The 18,608-nt window shown below is 39.5% G+C and overlaps 1 protein-coding gene across 5 annotated transcripts in view; it reads right to left on the bottom strand.

Moving 5' to 3' along the window:
* ACACA (acetyl-CoA carboxylase alpha) overlaps nt 1-18,608 on the bottom strand; it is a 243,169-nt gene that overhangs the window by 64,092 nt on the left and 160,469 nt on the right. For all 5 annotated transcript variants that reach the window (XM_055090971.1, XM_055090969.1, XM_055090970.1 and 2 more), the window contains 2 exons: nt 9,211-9,480; nt 3,299-3,396 (listed from right to left, as the gene is read on the bottom strand). In XM_055090971.1, coding sequence (XP_054946946.1) covers nt 3,299-3,396; nt 9,211-9,480 — 368 coding nt within the window. The remainder of the gene's footprint in view (nt 1-3,298; nt 3,397-9,210; nt 9,481-18,608) is intronic.

Genomic DNA, 18,608 nt, shown 5'->3' with positions numbered 1-18,608 from the left:
GGGATTAGGAGTGATAGCTGATAATGGGAAATGGGAGATGGGGAATGCAACTAATAAAAGAAAGGAAAAATACAAAGTTGGAAGTAGAGATGGGCATATATTATTTATTGTTCCATGTGTACCCTTAAGGCTTGGCACTGGGCACAGTTTTAGAAATTGAAATAATAAATAAATATCCCATAGTGGCTCTTAAACTATTTTTTTTTTTTGCTCCCATATTTCTCTGTTCCCTTACTTCCAGCCTTCCATCAATTCCTTTTCTTTGCCCTTGCTGTTCGTCTGTGGCTTTGCGTTTCTGCTTCCCAGATTCCCAATAATCCCTTCTCACAATAATTCCCCAATCCTTCCTTTTGCTCTGTATCTAGACTCTAGTATAGAGTTACGTTACAGGTAAAGCTAATCTCCCTTAAGGGGTTAATGAGCCACATTAATTTGGTGGTGGTGGTGGGGGAATGTGTTCTTTTAATAAGGCCCACATGCCATATAGTCACAAATACTCATGGGCCCAGTCAGCCTTCTTTGCAAAGCAGATCTTTTCCCTCCTCAGGAGTGCATACTGCTTCACAAGTGTTTGTGATTTGTTACGTGGCATCTTCTCCCGTTGTATTACATGAAAAAGATAAAAAATTTCCCATTTTCTGCTCTGTGATCTGAGCCTTCTACCTTTAAGAGTATCATTCTTTAAAGTAGTACCAGGGACTTCCCTGGTGGTCCAGTCGTTAAGACTCCACGTTTCCACTGCAGGGGGCACGGGTTCAATCCCTGTTGGGGGAAATAAGATCCCTTCATGCTGCATGGCATGGCCAAAAAAAAAAAGTAGTACCAAATTTTAATGTTACTTATAATAAAAACCTTTGTGTAGTGTAATACAATTAACAAAACATGTTCATGTATATCATTTTTGATCTTCACAACAGTCCAGTGTGATAGGGAATACCATCTCCATTATCATAGATAATGATACCCAGGATTTTTGATTGCTTACTATGTGCTGAGTTCTGTGCTAAGGGCTTTACGTATATTGGATAACTTGATCTTCATCATACAGATGAGGAAACTAAAGCTCAGAGAAGAAAACTGACTTGCTTTAACAAAAGCAATATACAAAATCAATAACTTTCTGAGATACCAGTAATAAAGAGTTGAAAAATATAATGGCGGGGGTGGGGTGGGAATCCCATTCAGAGTAGCAAGAAAAATGCAAAACATATAGGGATATTTATAAATTGGCAAAATCCCACCGTACCTACACTGTATACCAAGACATCCTGGGATGGATGCCACAGTGAACTGTCAGGTGCACTGAAGGATATTTCAGATTTTTGAGAGAAACACTATGATATGTGGTATCTGTTGGATGCCATGTGAACTACTAGTTTTAAGTAGTTCGTGGTTTAACATGAGGTACTGCTACATTCCTTTTGACAATGTCCTATCTTTGCAAAGCTGGGTTTTCAGTTTCTGTGGGGAAAAAAAAGTTCTGCACAAAAATCAGTGCAGAACAAGATGTGAGGGTGGCTATGTCCAAGCTGATTCCAAGGTTTGCAATGTCGTATGGATGCAAATATCCCATTAGTAAGTAATTGTAATTATTTAAGAATAGAATAAAATTTTTTCAGTTATATGTATCATACAGTTGACCCTTGGACAATGCCAGGGTTAGGGGCATCGACCCTCAGCAGTTGAAAATCTGAGTATAACTTATAGTTGGCCCTCATATATATGGTTCCTCCATATCCATGAATGCACATCTATAGATTCAACCAACCACAGATGGTGTAGTACTGTTGTATTTACTGTTGAAAATGTCCACATAGAAGTGGACCCGCACAGTTCAAACCCACGTTGTTCGTGGCATAAATACTTATGAAGCTGTCTGGGTCAGCTTCCTTAATAATCAGAAATATTAGGCATATCTTTTTGCCTAAAGGTGCTATGAAAAAATTACAGAGACAGTAAAGGTGCTGTGAACCAAGAAAGAGTGGGAATTTCTGGCATAATCTATATAAAGAAAACTATAAGACTTTAAAAAATACACTTACATAACTGGAAAAACATACCATGTTTCTTGTTGGGAAGAGTTAATATTATGAAGCTCTCAGATCTTCCTAAATTGATTTATAAACCTAATGCAATCTGAATCAAAATCATTATGGAAAGTTTTGGGGAATTAAAAAAACAATGAGCCTACCTGTAAAAAGACAAAAATAGCTAATAAAACTTGGGGAAAAATTAAGAATGTGAGGAACTCTGGCTCATTAAAGTAGTTAAAATAGTGTGGTGTTAGTCCAAGAATAGAACAAAAAACAGAATATAAAGCTCGGTAATTGAGTTAAGATTATTATAAAAGTGAGGAAAGTATGAATTATTCAATAAATGGTATTGAAGCAACTTATTAACATTCTGGAAAATACTTGCAGATAGATTATAAAAATGTTCAACTTCACTGGGGATCAAAAATGCCAGTGAAAATAACAATTGCTGTTTTTATCCTATTTTATTAATTTACAATAAACAGTATTGGCAAGGGTGGAGAAAAAATTAAAGAGGTGAAACAAGCACTACCATATACTGCTGGTGGGAGTGCAGCTCTTGGGAGGACAATTTGAAATTATCCAAAAAAACCTTTTAAAAAATGGACATACTTTTTGACCAGTAATTTCACTTTTAGAGATTAACCCAAAGGGAATAGCCAGAGATAGTCTTCAAAGTTTACATAAAAGAATGACCAGCCCAGGGTATAGCAGTAAAAATTGGGATAGTCTGTATGTTCAAATATGATATATTCATTATAATGATTTATATGAAGCCATTAAATATCATATTCTCAAATAATACTGTAAGAATTATAAAATTTCTCCCTAAATAATATTTAGTAAAAGAACAAATTACAAAAGCCCTTTTCTATTATGATCCCAATTATGTAGGAAAAAAGATATATATATATATATATATATATATACACACATATATATGACAGAAAGAATATAATATCCATTAAAACTGTGATCTCTTGGTAGGACTGTAGCTGATTTTTACTTTTTCTTCATAATTGTTTATATGTTCCAACTTTTCAAAATGAATAATTATTATAAATATAGTTTTAAAACCTTAATCAATAATAAGGTCTTTCAGCTAGTAAGTGGTACAGCTGAGATACAAATCTAAGGCTTCTAGATTACTCAACAACAATCTTCACTGCTCTTCAAGGTCATGATCAGCAGGACAGTGAGAAAAAAATGATCATATTCTCCTTTCTTTAATCCACAGCCAAATTATTCTGATACGTAATACCTACCTGGATTCTCCTTCATCCTCCACGTGTTCACAATGGACAGAGTTGAGAGCACTGACTCTCTTATAATCTTGAGGGGTCAGATATAAATATTTGTATCCCTGTGGGAAACACAAATAGTTTTTAACTCATTATTTGCCATCACCACAGAAGACCCAGCAAAGGATGCATAATGCAGCTTGTTCCAAAGCTGGCTTTAAATCTCCAAGTCATGTCTCAGAGTTACTGTCTCATAGAATACTACCATAGACAGTTCTTTGAAAGATGGAAGTGCCTATTTCTGCAGTCAATGACTGTGTCCTTGAAACAAGATATCTTGTAGCTGCAACTCCAGGTATATTCCACTCATTTCCTTTTCATCAAGCTTAAAGGGTCATTCTCTAATCTTCAGTGACACCTCTATTAAAGATATCAACACAAAATTAAAGAATTATATGAATTACTATTCTTCATTTTCTCAAATCCATAGTACCATCAAAATATAGATGGGTCAAGGATAATTGAGAGCATCACAAAATTAGGATATTCAATCTTAAAAACAGAAGTCTATGCAGTGCTCATGATCAGTATCACTGAGCTCATACCTTTTGCTTTTTTTTAAAAATTAATTTATTTATTTACTTTAAAAATTTTTGGCTGTGTTGGGTCTTCGTTTCTGTGCGAGGGCTCTCCCCAGCTGTGGCAAGCGGGGACCACTCTTCATTGCGGTGCGCAGGCCTCTCACTATCGCGGCCCCTCTTGTTGCGGAGCACAGGCTCCAGAGAAGCAGGCTCAGCAGTTGTGGCTCACGGGCCCAGCTGCTCCGTGGCATGTGGGATCTTCCCAGACCAGGGCTCGAACCCGTGTCCCCTGCACTAGCAGGCAGATTCCCAACCACTGCATCACCAAGGAAGCCCCCTTTTTGCTTTTTTTTATTTTTATTTCTTTTTTTTTTGCGGTACGCGGGCCTCTCACTGTTGTGGCCTCTCCCATTGCGGAGCACAGACCCCGGACGTGCAGGCTCAGCGGCCATGATTCACAGGCCCAGCTGCTCCGCGGCATGTGGGATCCTCCCGGACCAGGGCACGAACCCGTGTCCCCTGCATCGGCAGGCGGACTCCCAACCGCTGCGCCACCAGGGAAGCCCCCTTTTTGCTTTTTTAAATAAACAAATTCTAATCCCTATGTACATTTAAAAATTATACTAACACTTCATAACTGACTTATTTTTATACATACATATACACACTCACATAGAAACTAGTTACTTGATATGTGTGTTCACCTTAAGTGAATCAGTCACCCAGAAAAAAAAAAAAGGAAGCAGAGAAAAACTTAAAATACTATGAGAAATTATGTCCACCATTTAACTGAATTTGTCCCACAGGGAGCACAACATGCCAGAGACATGAATTTGAATTTGCCACTGATTTTGCCTGACTTATGACAAGAATGCCCTGTAGCGCTGAGTGTCAGTAGTATGTCTGTCAGCACATATTTACTGAGTGCCTATTGTGTGTAAGATACTGTTTGAGACACAGAACAAAAAGAAAGGAACAAAACAGGCAAAAATTCCTGGCCTTGTACAACTCATCTTCTAGTAGGAGAGTCAGAAAATACACAAAATAAATAAGTTAAGCATACAATGTTAATGGGAATAATGTTTAAGGAAAAAATAAAATAGAGGAAGGAGACAGGAGAGTTGGCAGAGTTGAACTTTTAGAAGAATAGCCAGGGAAGGCTTTACTGAAAATGTCATTTGAGCCAAGACTTGAAGAGCTGAGGAAATGAGACATGAGGATATTTGGGGGAAAAGCATTCAGGCAGAAGGAACCACAAGTATGAAGCTGCTGAGTATGTCCAGCAGGCTCAAGAAACAGTGAAAAGGCTGGTAGAGCCACAGTGTGGAATCAGGTGGGAGCAGCAAGAGAACAAGGATGGAGTGGTACTGGAAGGCCAATCCAGGGAGGGCCTTGCAGGTGACTATATGGTTTCTGGCCCTCACTTGAGTAAGTTGGGAAGCCTTTAAAGGGTTTTAATCAGACAAAGTTTTGAGTTCTGATCTGATTTACATTTAACTGGATCATTCCACTTTCTGTTGAGAGTAGACTTTGGGTAGGGGTAGGGGCAAGGCCAGAAGCAGGAATGTCAATTAGGAAACAATGCAATAAATGCAGTAAGAGGTGACAGGGACTTGGTCTACTGTGTAGCGGTGGAAGTGCTCCGAGATGGTTGGATTCTGGATATATTTTGAAGGTCAGGATGTACACATGATTTATTGACAGACAGCATGTGGGATATGAGAAAGAGAGGTCAAGGATAACTCCAAGGTCTTTTACTTAAATGAGGAATAGAGGTATCATTTATTGAGACAGAGAATACTGTGGGAAGAACAGATTTAAGGAAGAAGATTAGACGCTACGTTTAGGCAGATGTGCAGGTAGAGATGTTGAGTCTGGATACATGAATCTGAAGCTCAGGGGCAGGATATAAATTTGGAAGTTTATCAGTTTATAGATGGAATTTAAAGCTTTAAGACTGGATCACCAAAGGAAGGTGAATATAGAAAAGAGGAGAGGTCCAGGGACCAAGCCCTAAAACACCTTTTTTTTTTCCTTCTTACCTCACCTTCCACACAAGCTATCCTGCCATAGCACCAGGTGAGAGGGCACTGGGCACTGTGGGGTTGAGGCTGGGGAGTCCTAGACTTCTTGGTCCTGCCACAGCCTCTGTGGCACTGATATCTGTCTCCATTCACATTTTTTTTTATAATTTAAAAAATTGAGATAAAATTCACATAACATAAAACTGGCCATTTTAAAGTGTACAGTTCAGTAGTTTTTAGTATATTCAGAAGCTGTGCAACCACCACCACTATCTAATTCCAGGATATTTCCATCACCCCCAAAAGAAATACTGTATTTATTAGAGGTCACCAACAATTCCCATATACTTTTTTTTTTTTTTTTTTTTTTTTGGCGTTACACGGGCCTCTCCCGTTGTGGAGCACAGGCTCCGGACATGCAGGCCCAGCGGCCATGGCTCACGGGCCCAGCCGCTCCGCGGCATGTGGGATCTTCCCAGACCGGGGCACGAACCCGTGTCCCCTGCATCGGCACGCGGACTCTCAACCACTGCGCCACCAGGGAAGCCCTCCCATATACTTTAAAAATGAATTTTACTGAAGCATAATTTACGTGAAATAAAATCCATCAGTTTTAAGTGTTGTAGTTTGATGAGTTCTGACAAATGTATACACTTGTGTGTAATTGCCACCACAATCAAAATACAGAATATTTCCATCATCCCCTGACACTCTTACATTTAAAGATGTAAAAGGCAGCAAAGGAAACTGAAAAAGAGTGGCTAGGGGGGTAAAAAGGAGACTGTAGGTTCCTGGAAACCGAGAGAAGAAAGTATTTCAAGGATGAAGGAGTAACCAACCACATGGAATACTGCTGAAACGTCAAATAGGTGAGATTCAGAGTTTAACAATATGGAATCAATGGCGACCTTGACAAAAGCAGCTCTGATGGAATGGTGAAGGTGCAAGGGGAACTGACATGGGTTCCAGAGGGGATGGGAGGAAGAAGATTATCTGGAAACAGCAAGAAGAGAAGCTCTTCTAAGAAGTCTTGCTGTAAAGGGAAGGAAAAAATGGGGTAGGGTTAGTGACTGGAGGAGTAAGTGTCTGTGTGCTAAAAAAAGGAGTATATTTAATAGAGAGGGAAAAAGTGATGATGTAGGAAAGAAGGGGGAGAAGTTTTGATCTACATCCTTAAGTTGGCAAGAAGGGAAAGGATCAAGCATAGTGGGATTGGCCTTAGATAGAAGCAGGGACCGTTCATCAAAGTACAGGAGAGAAGGCGGAGAATAAGAGCACAGATGCAGATATACAGGAGCTCGTGGAGGCTCTCTTCTAATTGCTTCCATTTTCTCAGTGAATTGGGAAGCAACATCATCAGCTAAGAGTGAGGATGAAGGAAGAGGGTGTTGGAGGTTTGAGGAGAGAGATGTCAAATTGTCAATCAGGAGGTTGTTAAGCTTGAATTTAAAGTAAGACCAGTCAACAGCACTGTGTATTTTTCTCCATCAGTGTTCAGCTATGCAGGTGAGGGAAAAGGAGTAGATGGAGAGAGTTGGATTTAAACAAGGTTTCTGTACAGACACGGAGTAAGCAGAATGAAGAGAAAAGGCAAAGAAATTGAAGGCATGGGAAAGGTAGTGATTACAATGATTAGCCTATGGCAGACTTTGGATTTAAGGCTGGATAGGAATAAAATGAGGATGTAAGCAGGGAGTGAAGAGCAGAAGAAAGGTGGCAGGATCAATAGTTGTAGGTCTTGGTGACTGCAAAGGATTATTGGACTTGGGGTACTAAAGAGAGTGAGCGGGAAAGATAGGATGGAGAAATGGCAAAGGAAGGGATGCGTGAAGTTGACATTATGGGGAATGAGAGGCTGATCTGGGATGTAGGATAGGACCATTGGGGGAGAGGAAGTCAAGGATCCAAGAGGCTAGATGATGGGATGAATCATCTATGTATATATAGCAGTCGTCAAGAATGATAAGAGGACTAGTAGTACTGGAGAGAGTGACAATGTGCCAGCAACTAAAAGATGCAAAGAAGAGGGAGTGGCCAAAGGGTAGGGAACACTATAATAAGGAGCAGTGATGGTGTGGCACAGTCTGATGACATGAGATTCAAAGACGGGGTTTTCAGAGAGAAGGGAGGGAAAAGGGTCTGGAAGTAGCAGTGAGGCACTAGCAAGAAGCTATTTTCCTCCAGGCTCAGTGGTACAAGAGAAAGAGAAACCAGTCACCATTTAAGAGGGCTACAGGGGAAGAATAGTCTTCAGAGGACAGGCAGGTTTCAAGTAGAGCAAGATTGGAGAACAATCAGAGAAGAAGCTGAGGATATGAGAGATTTTGCTGATGACTGACCATAAGTCTTGGAAGCCAAAGTAGAATAATTTAAAGGTATATAAATTGGGCTTCCCTGGTGGCGCAGTGGTTAAGAATCTGCCTGCCAACGCAGGAGACATGGGTTCGAGCCCTGGTCCGGGAAGATCCCTCATGCCATGGAGCAACTAAGCCCGCGAGCCACAACTACTGAGCCCATGCGCCACAACTACCAAAGCCCGTGCGCCTAGAACCTGTGCTCTGCAACGAGAAGCCACCACAATGAGAAGCCCATGCAGCACAATGAAGAGTAGCCCCCGCTCGCCACAACCAGAGAAAGCCCGCAAGCAGCAACGAAGACCCAACACAGCCAAAAATAAATTAAATAAGTAAATAAATAAATAATATATTGTTAAAAAAAAAGATATATATTTCTGGCTTAACATGTCTCACAGTAAATGCACACCTAGTGTTCAACCAAAGAAATAGTCATCTATTTCAAAGCTGGAGGAAAGACCAGGTGAACATACTGAGAGACAGTTTATTTCCAACACAGCTGTGGTTCACTGTGATAATTTCTGAACTTAAACCTCTACCAGGACTTCCCTGGTGGTGCAGTGGTTAAGCATCCACCTGCCAATGCAGGGGACATGGGTTCGAAACCTGGTCTGGGAAGATCCCACATGCCGTGGAGCAACTAAGCCCACGAGCCACAACTACTGAGGCTGCGAGCCACAACTACTGAGCCTGCAAGCCACAACTACTGAAGCCCGCGCGCCTAGAGCCCATGCTCCACAAAAAAGAGAAGCCATTGCAATGAGAAGCCCGCGTGCCACAACGAAGAGTAGCCCCCCCATCGCCGCAACTAGAGAAAGCCCGCTTGCAGCAACAAAGACCCAACGCAGCCAAAAATAAATAAATAAATAAATTTATTTTTAAAAACCCCCAAACCTCTACCTCTCTCTACACACGTACACACACGCGCGCGCACACCCATACAGTAACTTGAAGTATTATCTCTTCTTAGTCTGTACCTTGTAAGGATCCTCAGGATCTACCCAGGCTACGTGAAACATATGACGAATTTCCTCTGCCAGTCCAATTCTTGCTCCACTGTTGGCTGCTACATAGATGCGTGGGATGCCCTCTGCCCTGGCAAGCTCAGAAGCTCTGAGAAACAGCAAATCCTCCTGGGGTCCAAAGGACCCAATTCGGTATGTGATATCATTGCCAATAACAATGATATCTCGGCCTTCTGGATATTCTGGACTTTTAAGGGTCATTTTCCAAGCTACCATGCCAATCTGCAAAGGCATAAACAAACAAACAAATAAATACAAGCTTCTTACATGCAGAATTATTTTTCAGGTTCCTTGAAGATATCAGACTGCAGGTAGACACAACCTTCAGGTAAAGATATGCATTACTAAAGAGCCAAGCTCCCTGTGGGAAACTAGAACAAATATTCTAGCATATTTCTCTAAGATTATGTTGAGAATAGCTGGTTTACTGTATATGTATTTCACAGTTGTCTCAATTTCTTCTTTGGGTCTGTTTGAAGAAGATGGAAAAACCAAAGTCTAAATGCACTCAGGCTATGTGTGGAAGAATACTGGGGCACCGGGAATTAAATCCGGGATGCCCTAACTTACTACCCTATCTACTAAGATATCTTTTGTGAGATTCTTTCTAAGAAATCTTTAACACACAGGAGAGCAGAAAGAGGACTACCTCTCATGGACTACACAACTTTTACAACCCTGGGTCCTTTTATTGTCCTCTAATATTTGACAGGAATTAATAATAGCAACATTCTTTACAGGCTTGCTTCAGGTATCTTCCATTTCTGCAAGAATTTACTGTAGCTCAACACTGCATCCTTGTGAGCATCTCTTGCTGATTTCTCCCAACACTAGAAAACCAAAGGATGCAAGTAACCAACCTCTTGCTGCAGTATGATATATATAAATCACTGTTCAGTAGCATCTGACCAGCCACACAAATAAATGATACTGACTTAATAGGCAGGGGTGACATGTCTCTTCCCAAACCCTCACAGCCCTCTCCTTTTTAAATCCCCTTCTATATGAGAACTAGTCATTCCTTCTACTTGTTTGTTCGCTAGTGCCCTTTCTTTTCTACTCACTCATCCCCCCCAGTTAACGGCTGCAGTTTTTCATGTCTGCCTGTTTCCCTATACCTAGATAAGTAATGCTTTCCATTCTTTTTTTTTCCTGCTTCTTTCTGTCTCCCCCGCTTCCCACCTCCACCACTCACCCCCAAACACAAAGCCTACCAGACGAGCATTCCTGGTCCTGCCTAATGGAGCCCAGCCACATCTGCAGCCTTGGTCCCTCATCCCTGGGCTGCTGCATATCACCTCATTGCGGAGCCAGCCATCAAGAAGGGCCATGAACAGATGTAAATAGCAGCATCCCTGGAAAGCCACATGCATCACCCAGACTCAACCGGGCCAGTGGTCATAAGCTCTGAGTACACATTTCTCAACCCAATTGCACATCCACTGTAATCAGGCTGGTTGAAGCTTTCCACACAGCTATTTGTGATTCTCAGCATTAAGAAATATATATATGAAACACCTACAGATAAATATAAGCTATTTAATATATACCACTGGCCAAACACAAATCAAAATCGATATAATACATAGAAAAAAAATCCAATCACCTTCTGAGGTAAGGCAGTATTACTCTATTTGCTCATTAAAGACAGAGAAAAGGAAGAAGAAACAGATCATCCAAAAAACAGCACAGAGAAACTCCAAATATCAGGATAATTTTGGTCATAGTTTTTAAGAAGCTGATCAATATGATGCCCATGTGGGGAAAAATATTTTAACTGCCTTCTCACGTGGCCCTCTAATCCAACATCTCTTTTGTTTTTCAGGAAGGAAAAGCTATTTCCTCTAAATGCATTTGTAGTTAGGAAGGTTGGGCTTTACACCAAATTTTATGACATATTAACTTTAGCCACCTAGGCCATAGTAGCTTAGATACCAGCCCAGAAGAATCCACTTTAGCATTTGCATGCGAATGCAAACACTGTGTCTATGTGGCACTGGGCAAGCAAATAACACTCTTATCTTTTGCTATTACCTGGGGACTCTGTGTCACTTGGGCAGTCAGTTCAGCAATTGGCCAGGTCATTACGCTTGCAATATTGACTTCTAATTATTAGTAGTACTTTTAAAAAAATTAATTAATGAATTAATTTTTATTTTTGTCTGCATTCGGTCTTCGTTGCTGTGCGCAGGCTTTCTCTAGTTGCGGCAAGCGGGGGCTACTCTTCGTTGCGGTAAGCGGGCTTCTCATCGCGGTGGCTTCTCTTGTTGCGGAGCATGGGCTCTAGGCGCATGGGCTTCAGTAGCTGTGGCTCGCGGGCTCTAGAGTTGCAGGCTCAGTAGTCGTGGTGCATGGGCTTAGTTGCTCTGCGGCATGTGGGATCTTCCCAGACCAGGGCTCGAACCCATGTCCCTGCATTGGCAGGCGGATCCTTAACCACTGTGTCACCAGGGAAGTCCCTTGACTTCTAATTAGGTGTCAACACAGCAGCACCAAGAACACACTAGTCTTAATGTCTTTCTAAAATGTGTCCCTTATCAATTGTCCCCCTCCCCACTTAAAAAGTACCAGTACAGAATGGAGAGTGTTGTGTGAGTCTTGGTACAGTGAAATTCCTCATTGGAAGAGAGTAAGTTTTGAATAAGCACAATGGATAAATCTCTAAGGAAGAATCTGTTGCTCAATTTATATTAAAAATTAGATTTTACTGCTAATCAAATGACGGAATATATAATGGTGAATATGGGCTGGGGTGTCAAACAAACTTGGATCCACATCTAAGCCCTACCACTTATTAACTGTGTGACCTTGGGAAATTCACTTAACTTTATTGAGCTTCAATGTCCCCACATACAAAATTAAGAAAATATTACCTATGGGATTGATGAAAACTATTACAAGCAGTAATCTATTATATTAACTTTAACATACAAAGTTTGCCTTTGTCTCTCCTCTCAACCTATCCAAATCTCACCCATTCCATAAAGGTTCATTCAAATTCCATTTCCTCAGAAAAGCTTCACCTAGTCTAAAGTGACTCCTTTCTTCTGATCGCCTACTAAGACCTTCATGTAGAGAATTCATTTGATAATTAATCACATATGGCCTAGGACAGCTTTCAGCTTGCCAGCTTGAACCATCATATCAACTATTCCAGTGCATAGCAGGACTCCTACACATTTCTACACATAATATGGGAGTACTAAATACTTGCTGGTTCCACAGTCATTTCATTTTTTAAATGATACTTGGAAAATCGTCAACACCAAGAGCTTTGAACATCGTGCATGACATCTCTAGGGATCACAGAATAACAGTACTAAATATCATTAAAATATTTTATTTTTTAAAAATAATAATAGCTACCATTAATTGCACACTTATAACATGCTGCACTATACTATAAATGTTAATAAATACTGATAATAGGTAGGAGATTAAGCTGGAAAATCTGCCTGTCTTGGTTCAAATTTCAGCTTTATATGAGCTGTATAGCCTTGGACAAGTCACTTAACCTTAACCTCAATTTTTCCAATTATAAAATGGGGATAACAATATCTTTCTGGAGGGATTGTTGAGAGGATCACCACATTAAATTAGTACAGAGCCTGGCATATAAAAGTCCTCAAATAGTAGCTATTATCATTATTAATTTAAAAAACAGCTGTTATTATTGCCATGAGAAAACCAAGGCACAGAGGACTTAAGTAACTTGTCCTATACCGAGTGTGAATGATTTATTCTTTAAAGTATGATTCACATAATTTCATTTACTAGAGAAATTAAGGAAGTATGTTCCAGACTACTGCCACTGCACTTAGCTGAAACGATATGGAAAGATGAACATCAATTATAACACAAACATAATTGTCGTTGACACCTAAAGGCAATGTGGTACCCTGGATTGGATCCTGGAACAGAAAAAGGTCATTAGTAGAAAAATTGGTGAAATCCAAAACAAAGTCTGTATTTTATTTAACAGTATGGTATTGTACCAATGTTAATTTCTTAGTTTTTATAATTATAACATGGTTATATAACGGATTAATGTTAGGGGAAGCTGGGTGAAGGTTAATGGAGGTTAAATGGGAACTCTGTATGATTTTTGTAACTTTTCTGTAAATCTATCATTATTTTAAGATAAAAAGCTGAAAAAAAAAATGTCATGATAAAAACTTTTTTACAGGGAATATATTGACTAGTGAGGTCATTGTTAGTGTTCTGTTCAGCCTTATAAAATGGTGGCTATGAAGACTATGAACAGTATTTTTAAATACCCATGATGTAATGCTAAATTTAAAGAAACAGGGTAACAAAACTGCATACATACCATAATAACTCTGAGAGGCAAAACAGTGTGGTGGTCAAGGGCAGAGACTCAGAAACTAGACTGTACAAATCTGAACCTAATGTAATCTGACTCTGACAGAATAGAGGTTCAGTCAGTTTTCTAGCCACATAACCTTAGGTAAGTTACTAACCTCTATATGCCTGGGTTTCCTCATCAGTAAAATGGGGTAATAATAACCTATTGTATTAAGTCTGCTGTGAAGATTAAATACATGTTAAATCTTATAGTAAGTGTTACAACACACACACACACACACACACACACACATGCATACACACGCTCTCTATCTCTATCTAAAAGCTTGTTGGGGGCTGGGGGGAAGGGAAATAAAGAAACATAGCAAAATGGGATGATAATTATTTAGGATGATGGGACTGTGAATTTTTTCCCCATTTTCCAAATTTCCTTAATGTGTTTATGCCTTCATAACTTAAAAATTTTATAAATTAAAAAGGGAGAAAAAACTACCAAATACTTCTTCACTGGGTAACAGGTACACGGGAGCTTATATTATTACCTCTAGTGCACATTTGAACATTTTCACAGTGAAAAAAAAAAATTTTAAGGAGAAAAAAAAAAAAATCTCACCAACCTAACGGATTTCTCATGTTTTAGAGGAACTGACTCTAGGTTTTAGTTATACTACAACAGATCACATTTATATAAAATTTAAAGAGAGGAATAAACATATGAAAACTTAAAATCAAGACTCACCTTAAAGGGAGAAGAGTATCAAGAACTGTCTTAGTCTGTTGGGGTGATCATTTCCTTTTTTAAAAAGAAATGCTCCGCAATGATGTGGTGTAATGTAAACATATGTATATAGAGGTTTATACAATATTAATATCTCTACCTTAGAAGTACTGCTTCAGTGTTTTTCTGGTCTGATAGTTAAATACATATTTATACTTTTAAAGTCAATATTTGTACAATAGACAAGAACAGTGCCTATCAGCTAAATACATATTTAGGACTGTACCACATATACTCCAAACATGTACTAAAATCAAAAGCTTATATTTATACAGAGCCTTTCATCTTGAAGGGGGCTAAAGAGCTTTACAAACATGTACATAAAAGGACATTTGCACTGATAGGCAGGCAAGATATCAATTCACCCACTCCCCTATTTCTTCCAGCAGTCCATGGTAGGAACACATGGTGTCAACAGATGCAGGTCTGTAACAGCTGCAAAGACATGTAACACAATAATCCACCATACACAGTCACTGAAAGAGGGCTTGCAACTTGAGAATGGCAACTGCTCTCCTCCAGTGCAGAAGCACCACGGCCATTGCCAGCTTTGTGTTTTTAAATTATTCTCTACCAAACTTAACTAATCACCTGACAAAATTGAATTTGATACTGGAAATGGTTTCTGAATGCAAAGTACTTTGTCTGATGATGAAAACTAGTTTGAAAAACGCCTGCCCTTATTAGATTTAGAAAAAAAAAAGGGGGTCACAACATTCAGGAGAAATGGTTCAAAATATTCTATCTAAGAATAGCTTTGTCTCAGAGGATTGGGTCATTACTTCAGAAGACAGTCATATTTTCCTCCCATTTAATTAGGACACCGTAAGTTTTTCAGTCAAATTACTTTATATGGATGGGGTCTATCTATATCAAACACACAATGGAGGTTTTATATTGAAAATTCTGCAATCACTATATAAAAGCATACACAAGTGTGACAATGTGATTAGGAATATGACATTCACTGATTTCACCTAAGCCAAGCTGCCTTGTATGTTAACTTAAAAATAACAACCAAAGGAAATTCCATCACTGAATCCTCTTGTTTCATCTTCTCTCTCCCTCCAATGTTTCTATGCAAAAAAACCTAGTGAAAATGACACTCCAGGACTAAGGGCTAAGGACGACTAAGGGCTAAGGAAGCAACAAAGGGAGAACATGTAGCCTGAAAGGGGCTTGTCAGAGTGGCTGGGTTTATGGCCTAACAAGTCTCAGACTCAGGCTTTTGGTCCCTGGCAGTGCCACTGACTTCTTCCCTGACCACCGACTTGCTGAGAGAGGCATGGACTAACCAAGTGGTTCTAGGGACTTACTGCCAATTATAGTTTCAGTAATATAGCCATAAATCAGTTTTAAAAATATCTAATTTCAGATTATTTTTGATAACAGAGCATTCCAATTAGCAGGCTTCTTAGGTGTAGGATTATCCACCTAAACTAATTACCTTAAAGTGAGAAAGGGAGGAGGTTCAAAAGCATTACCGCGAATAAGTTAAGGATCAGCAGAAATAAACATTTGTTTTCCTTATACAAGTTCTAAGGAAGAAGATATTTCTTTGACCACAGTCTGATCCTGGAATAAACACACGCAAGCAAGGGAGGAGGGGATGGGGCGGAGAAGGCAAGCAGAAGAGAACAGTCTTATTTAACTGTTTTTATGTGGGTAAAATGATTTGTGCTACAGTATTTCCATAAGAAGTGGAACCATTATTTTCCTGTAGAAACACATTTGGTTTGAAAACTATCACTGGACAGGACGTGAAAATCAAACCGAATGAATTATTCACAACCTCCGATCAGAGGTGATCATTATTTCTGATGCTCCAAACAGTGATTAGGATTCTGCCCTGAGATGTCATTTTCTCGCTGAGTAACACCAGTGATACAGAAAGGCATTATCTATCTATCCATATGTGTATTTTTTCTCCTGGGAGGGCCTTGGTTTAATGTTACTATAACAGATAATAAAAACATGATAATATTAACATTTATTCTGATGGTGCCCATAAATGCCATTAGTCTGACACAAAGTGTCAACACTAATCATGACCCAAAATTAACACCAAAATTGACATCAACATTAATTGTGCTATCAGTGTGAATAGAAGGTACAAGTGTACATATGCACATGTACACACCCACACTTTCCAAAGCTGCTGCTACAACAAAGTAAAATAACAATATTTAAACTCAATAAAGAAATCTGAAGGGAAAGCCAAGGGGCAAAACAGGACAGGAATTTGTTTTCAAGGATGTAAGAAGCATTCAAGTCTAGCTATGCCGTGGGAAGTAGAAAGGGAGTATCTTTGCCACAGCTGCCTTTCTTATATCTCCACACTTTGAGTTCATCGGTAATAATATCTTTCCATATGGACTTAAACACAGGTTAGACTGTGGCTGAGATGTTGAAGCTTTATTTATTTTCCATGCTGAAAGTCTAAAAGTTGAGTGTTTCTGGCAAAGCCTCCAGTAGCTATTGTGCTACTACTGCTAATGCTGGGAAGATGACTATCCGACAAGGCTCTGGGGCAGAAATATAAAGAATCCTAGAACGTTAGAGCCGAAACAGACCCAGGCAGCATCTGCATCATGAAGATGAAAAAACTAAGATCCAGAGAGAAGGAATATGAACTTGAGTTCCTTTTCAGTCAGATAACAAAATGCTACCTTTCCCCCTTCCTTTTGTATGTTGGATGGAATACTAAATCTTCACTTTTAATTAGATACTATCAAAAAATAATTACAATTTTAACTTATATTAGAACCTCATGGGGAAAAAATACATCATGAAATATTAGAAAATACTGTATAGGTCTTTTTAAAAAAAATTTTATTTATTTATTGGCTGCGTTGGGTCTTCCGTTGCTGTGCGTGGGCTTTCTCTAGTTGCAGCAAGTGGGGGCTACTCTTCGTTGCCGTGCGAGGGCTTCTCATTGCGGTGGCTTCTCTTGTTGCGGAGCACAGGCTCTAGGCACGCAGGCTTCAGTAGTTGTGGCACATGGGCTTTAGTAGCTGTGGCTCACGGGCTCAAGAGCGCAGGCTCAGTAGTTGTGGCATGCGGGCTTAGTTGCTCCCCAGCATGTGGGATCTTCCCAGACCAGGGCTCGAACACATGTCCCCTGCATTGGCAGGCGGATTCTTAGCCACTGCGTCACCAGGGAAGCCCCCTGTATAGGTCTTAAAAGGTGTATTTTTAAACCATAAGGCAATGCAATATTTGACTTAATTTGTGCCATTCAGAAAAACCATGCTGAAAAAATGTCAATGCCTTTCCATGTTGTATTATCTTCTGGATATCATGTTCCGTTGCCTAGTGTCGTGTGAGCACATAAAGGAGCTGAAAACAATTTTCTTAACGGCTGAAAAACTCTTTTTTTCATGCTTGGATAATTCAAAAATGGCTGGACAAACTTACCTCAACCCTTCTAAAAAGCAATAAAAGGATAAGAAAAATATCATTTTTAGAGCAAAAAATTTTCTTCCCAGAGGTAATTCTTTGAAAACGTTACCAAAGATTAGAAATAATAATTTTAAACAGGGGAATTATTTCTTCCTGTACTATTTATATGCTTGAAACCACAGTAATTTTACACATGTACACACAATGCTTTAATAAACATACCAATTTTAAAAAACACATGCAATGGAGCACATACAAGCCAGTGGTATTTGAGAAATGGGGCGCCGGAGTGACTGGTTGATAGGGAAATTAACCAAGCTGGCCTACCACAGTTCAGGAAGCCTCCCCCATTAATCATGTAAACGAATGTTGAACTCTGATGCTCCACACTACACCTCATCCTCTGGTGTCATCTGTTGCTGTCCTGATGTTCATTATTGCCTCTGGTTGGAGCTGTAAAATTTCTTGACGTAGAGTACTATATCACACCCCTTTTCTGTAAAATCTTAAAAATTAAGATGTATGAAATGCTGGCAAGTTCATCCTTTTGTTTAAAGGCTAACTTTAAGGACTTACTCTTGAAAGGCACTGAGAAGGCCTCTACAAGTGCTGCTTTGGTTGGCCAAGGGATGCATTAGGATTTTCAAAGTCAGTCAAGCTCACTGGGCCTTGGTTTGCTACTAATGAAATGAGTCAAAAATCAACTAATCGACCCGATGAGAACTCTCCAGCTCCAATAACAGACATTAAGAAGGAATTTGAAGAAAAATATATACCTCCCAGAAGAACAGTGTTAGGAATTCATTAGAAGTAATTCCACGGCAGCAAGACCTAGCTTTCAAAA

Source organism: Physeter macrocephalus, chromosome 14 (genome assembly GCF_002837175.3).
Source record: "Physeter macrocephalus isolate SW-GA chromosome 14, ASM283717v5, whole genome shotgun sequence".
Lineage (NCBI taxonomy): Eukaryota > Metazoa > Chordata > Mammalia > Artiodactyla > Physeteridae > Physeter > Physeter macrocephalus.
Note: the sequence above shows the minus strand (reverse complement) of the source record. Positions and strands in the feature narration are given on the sequence as shown.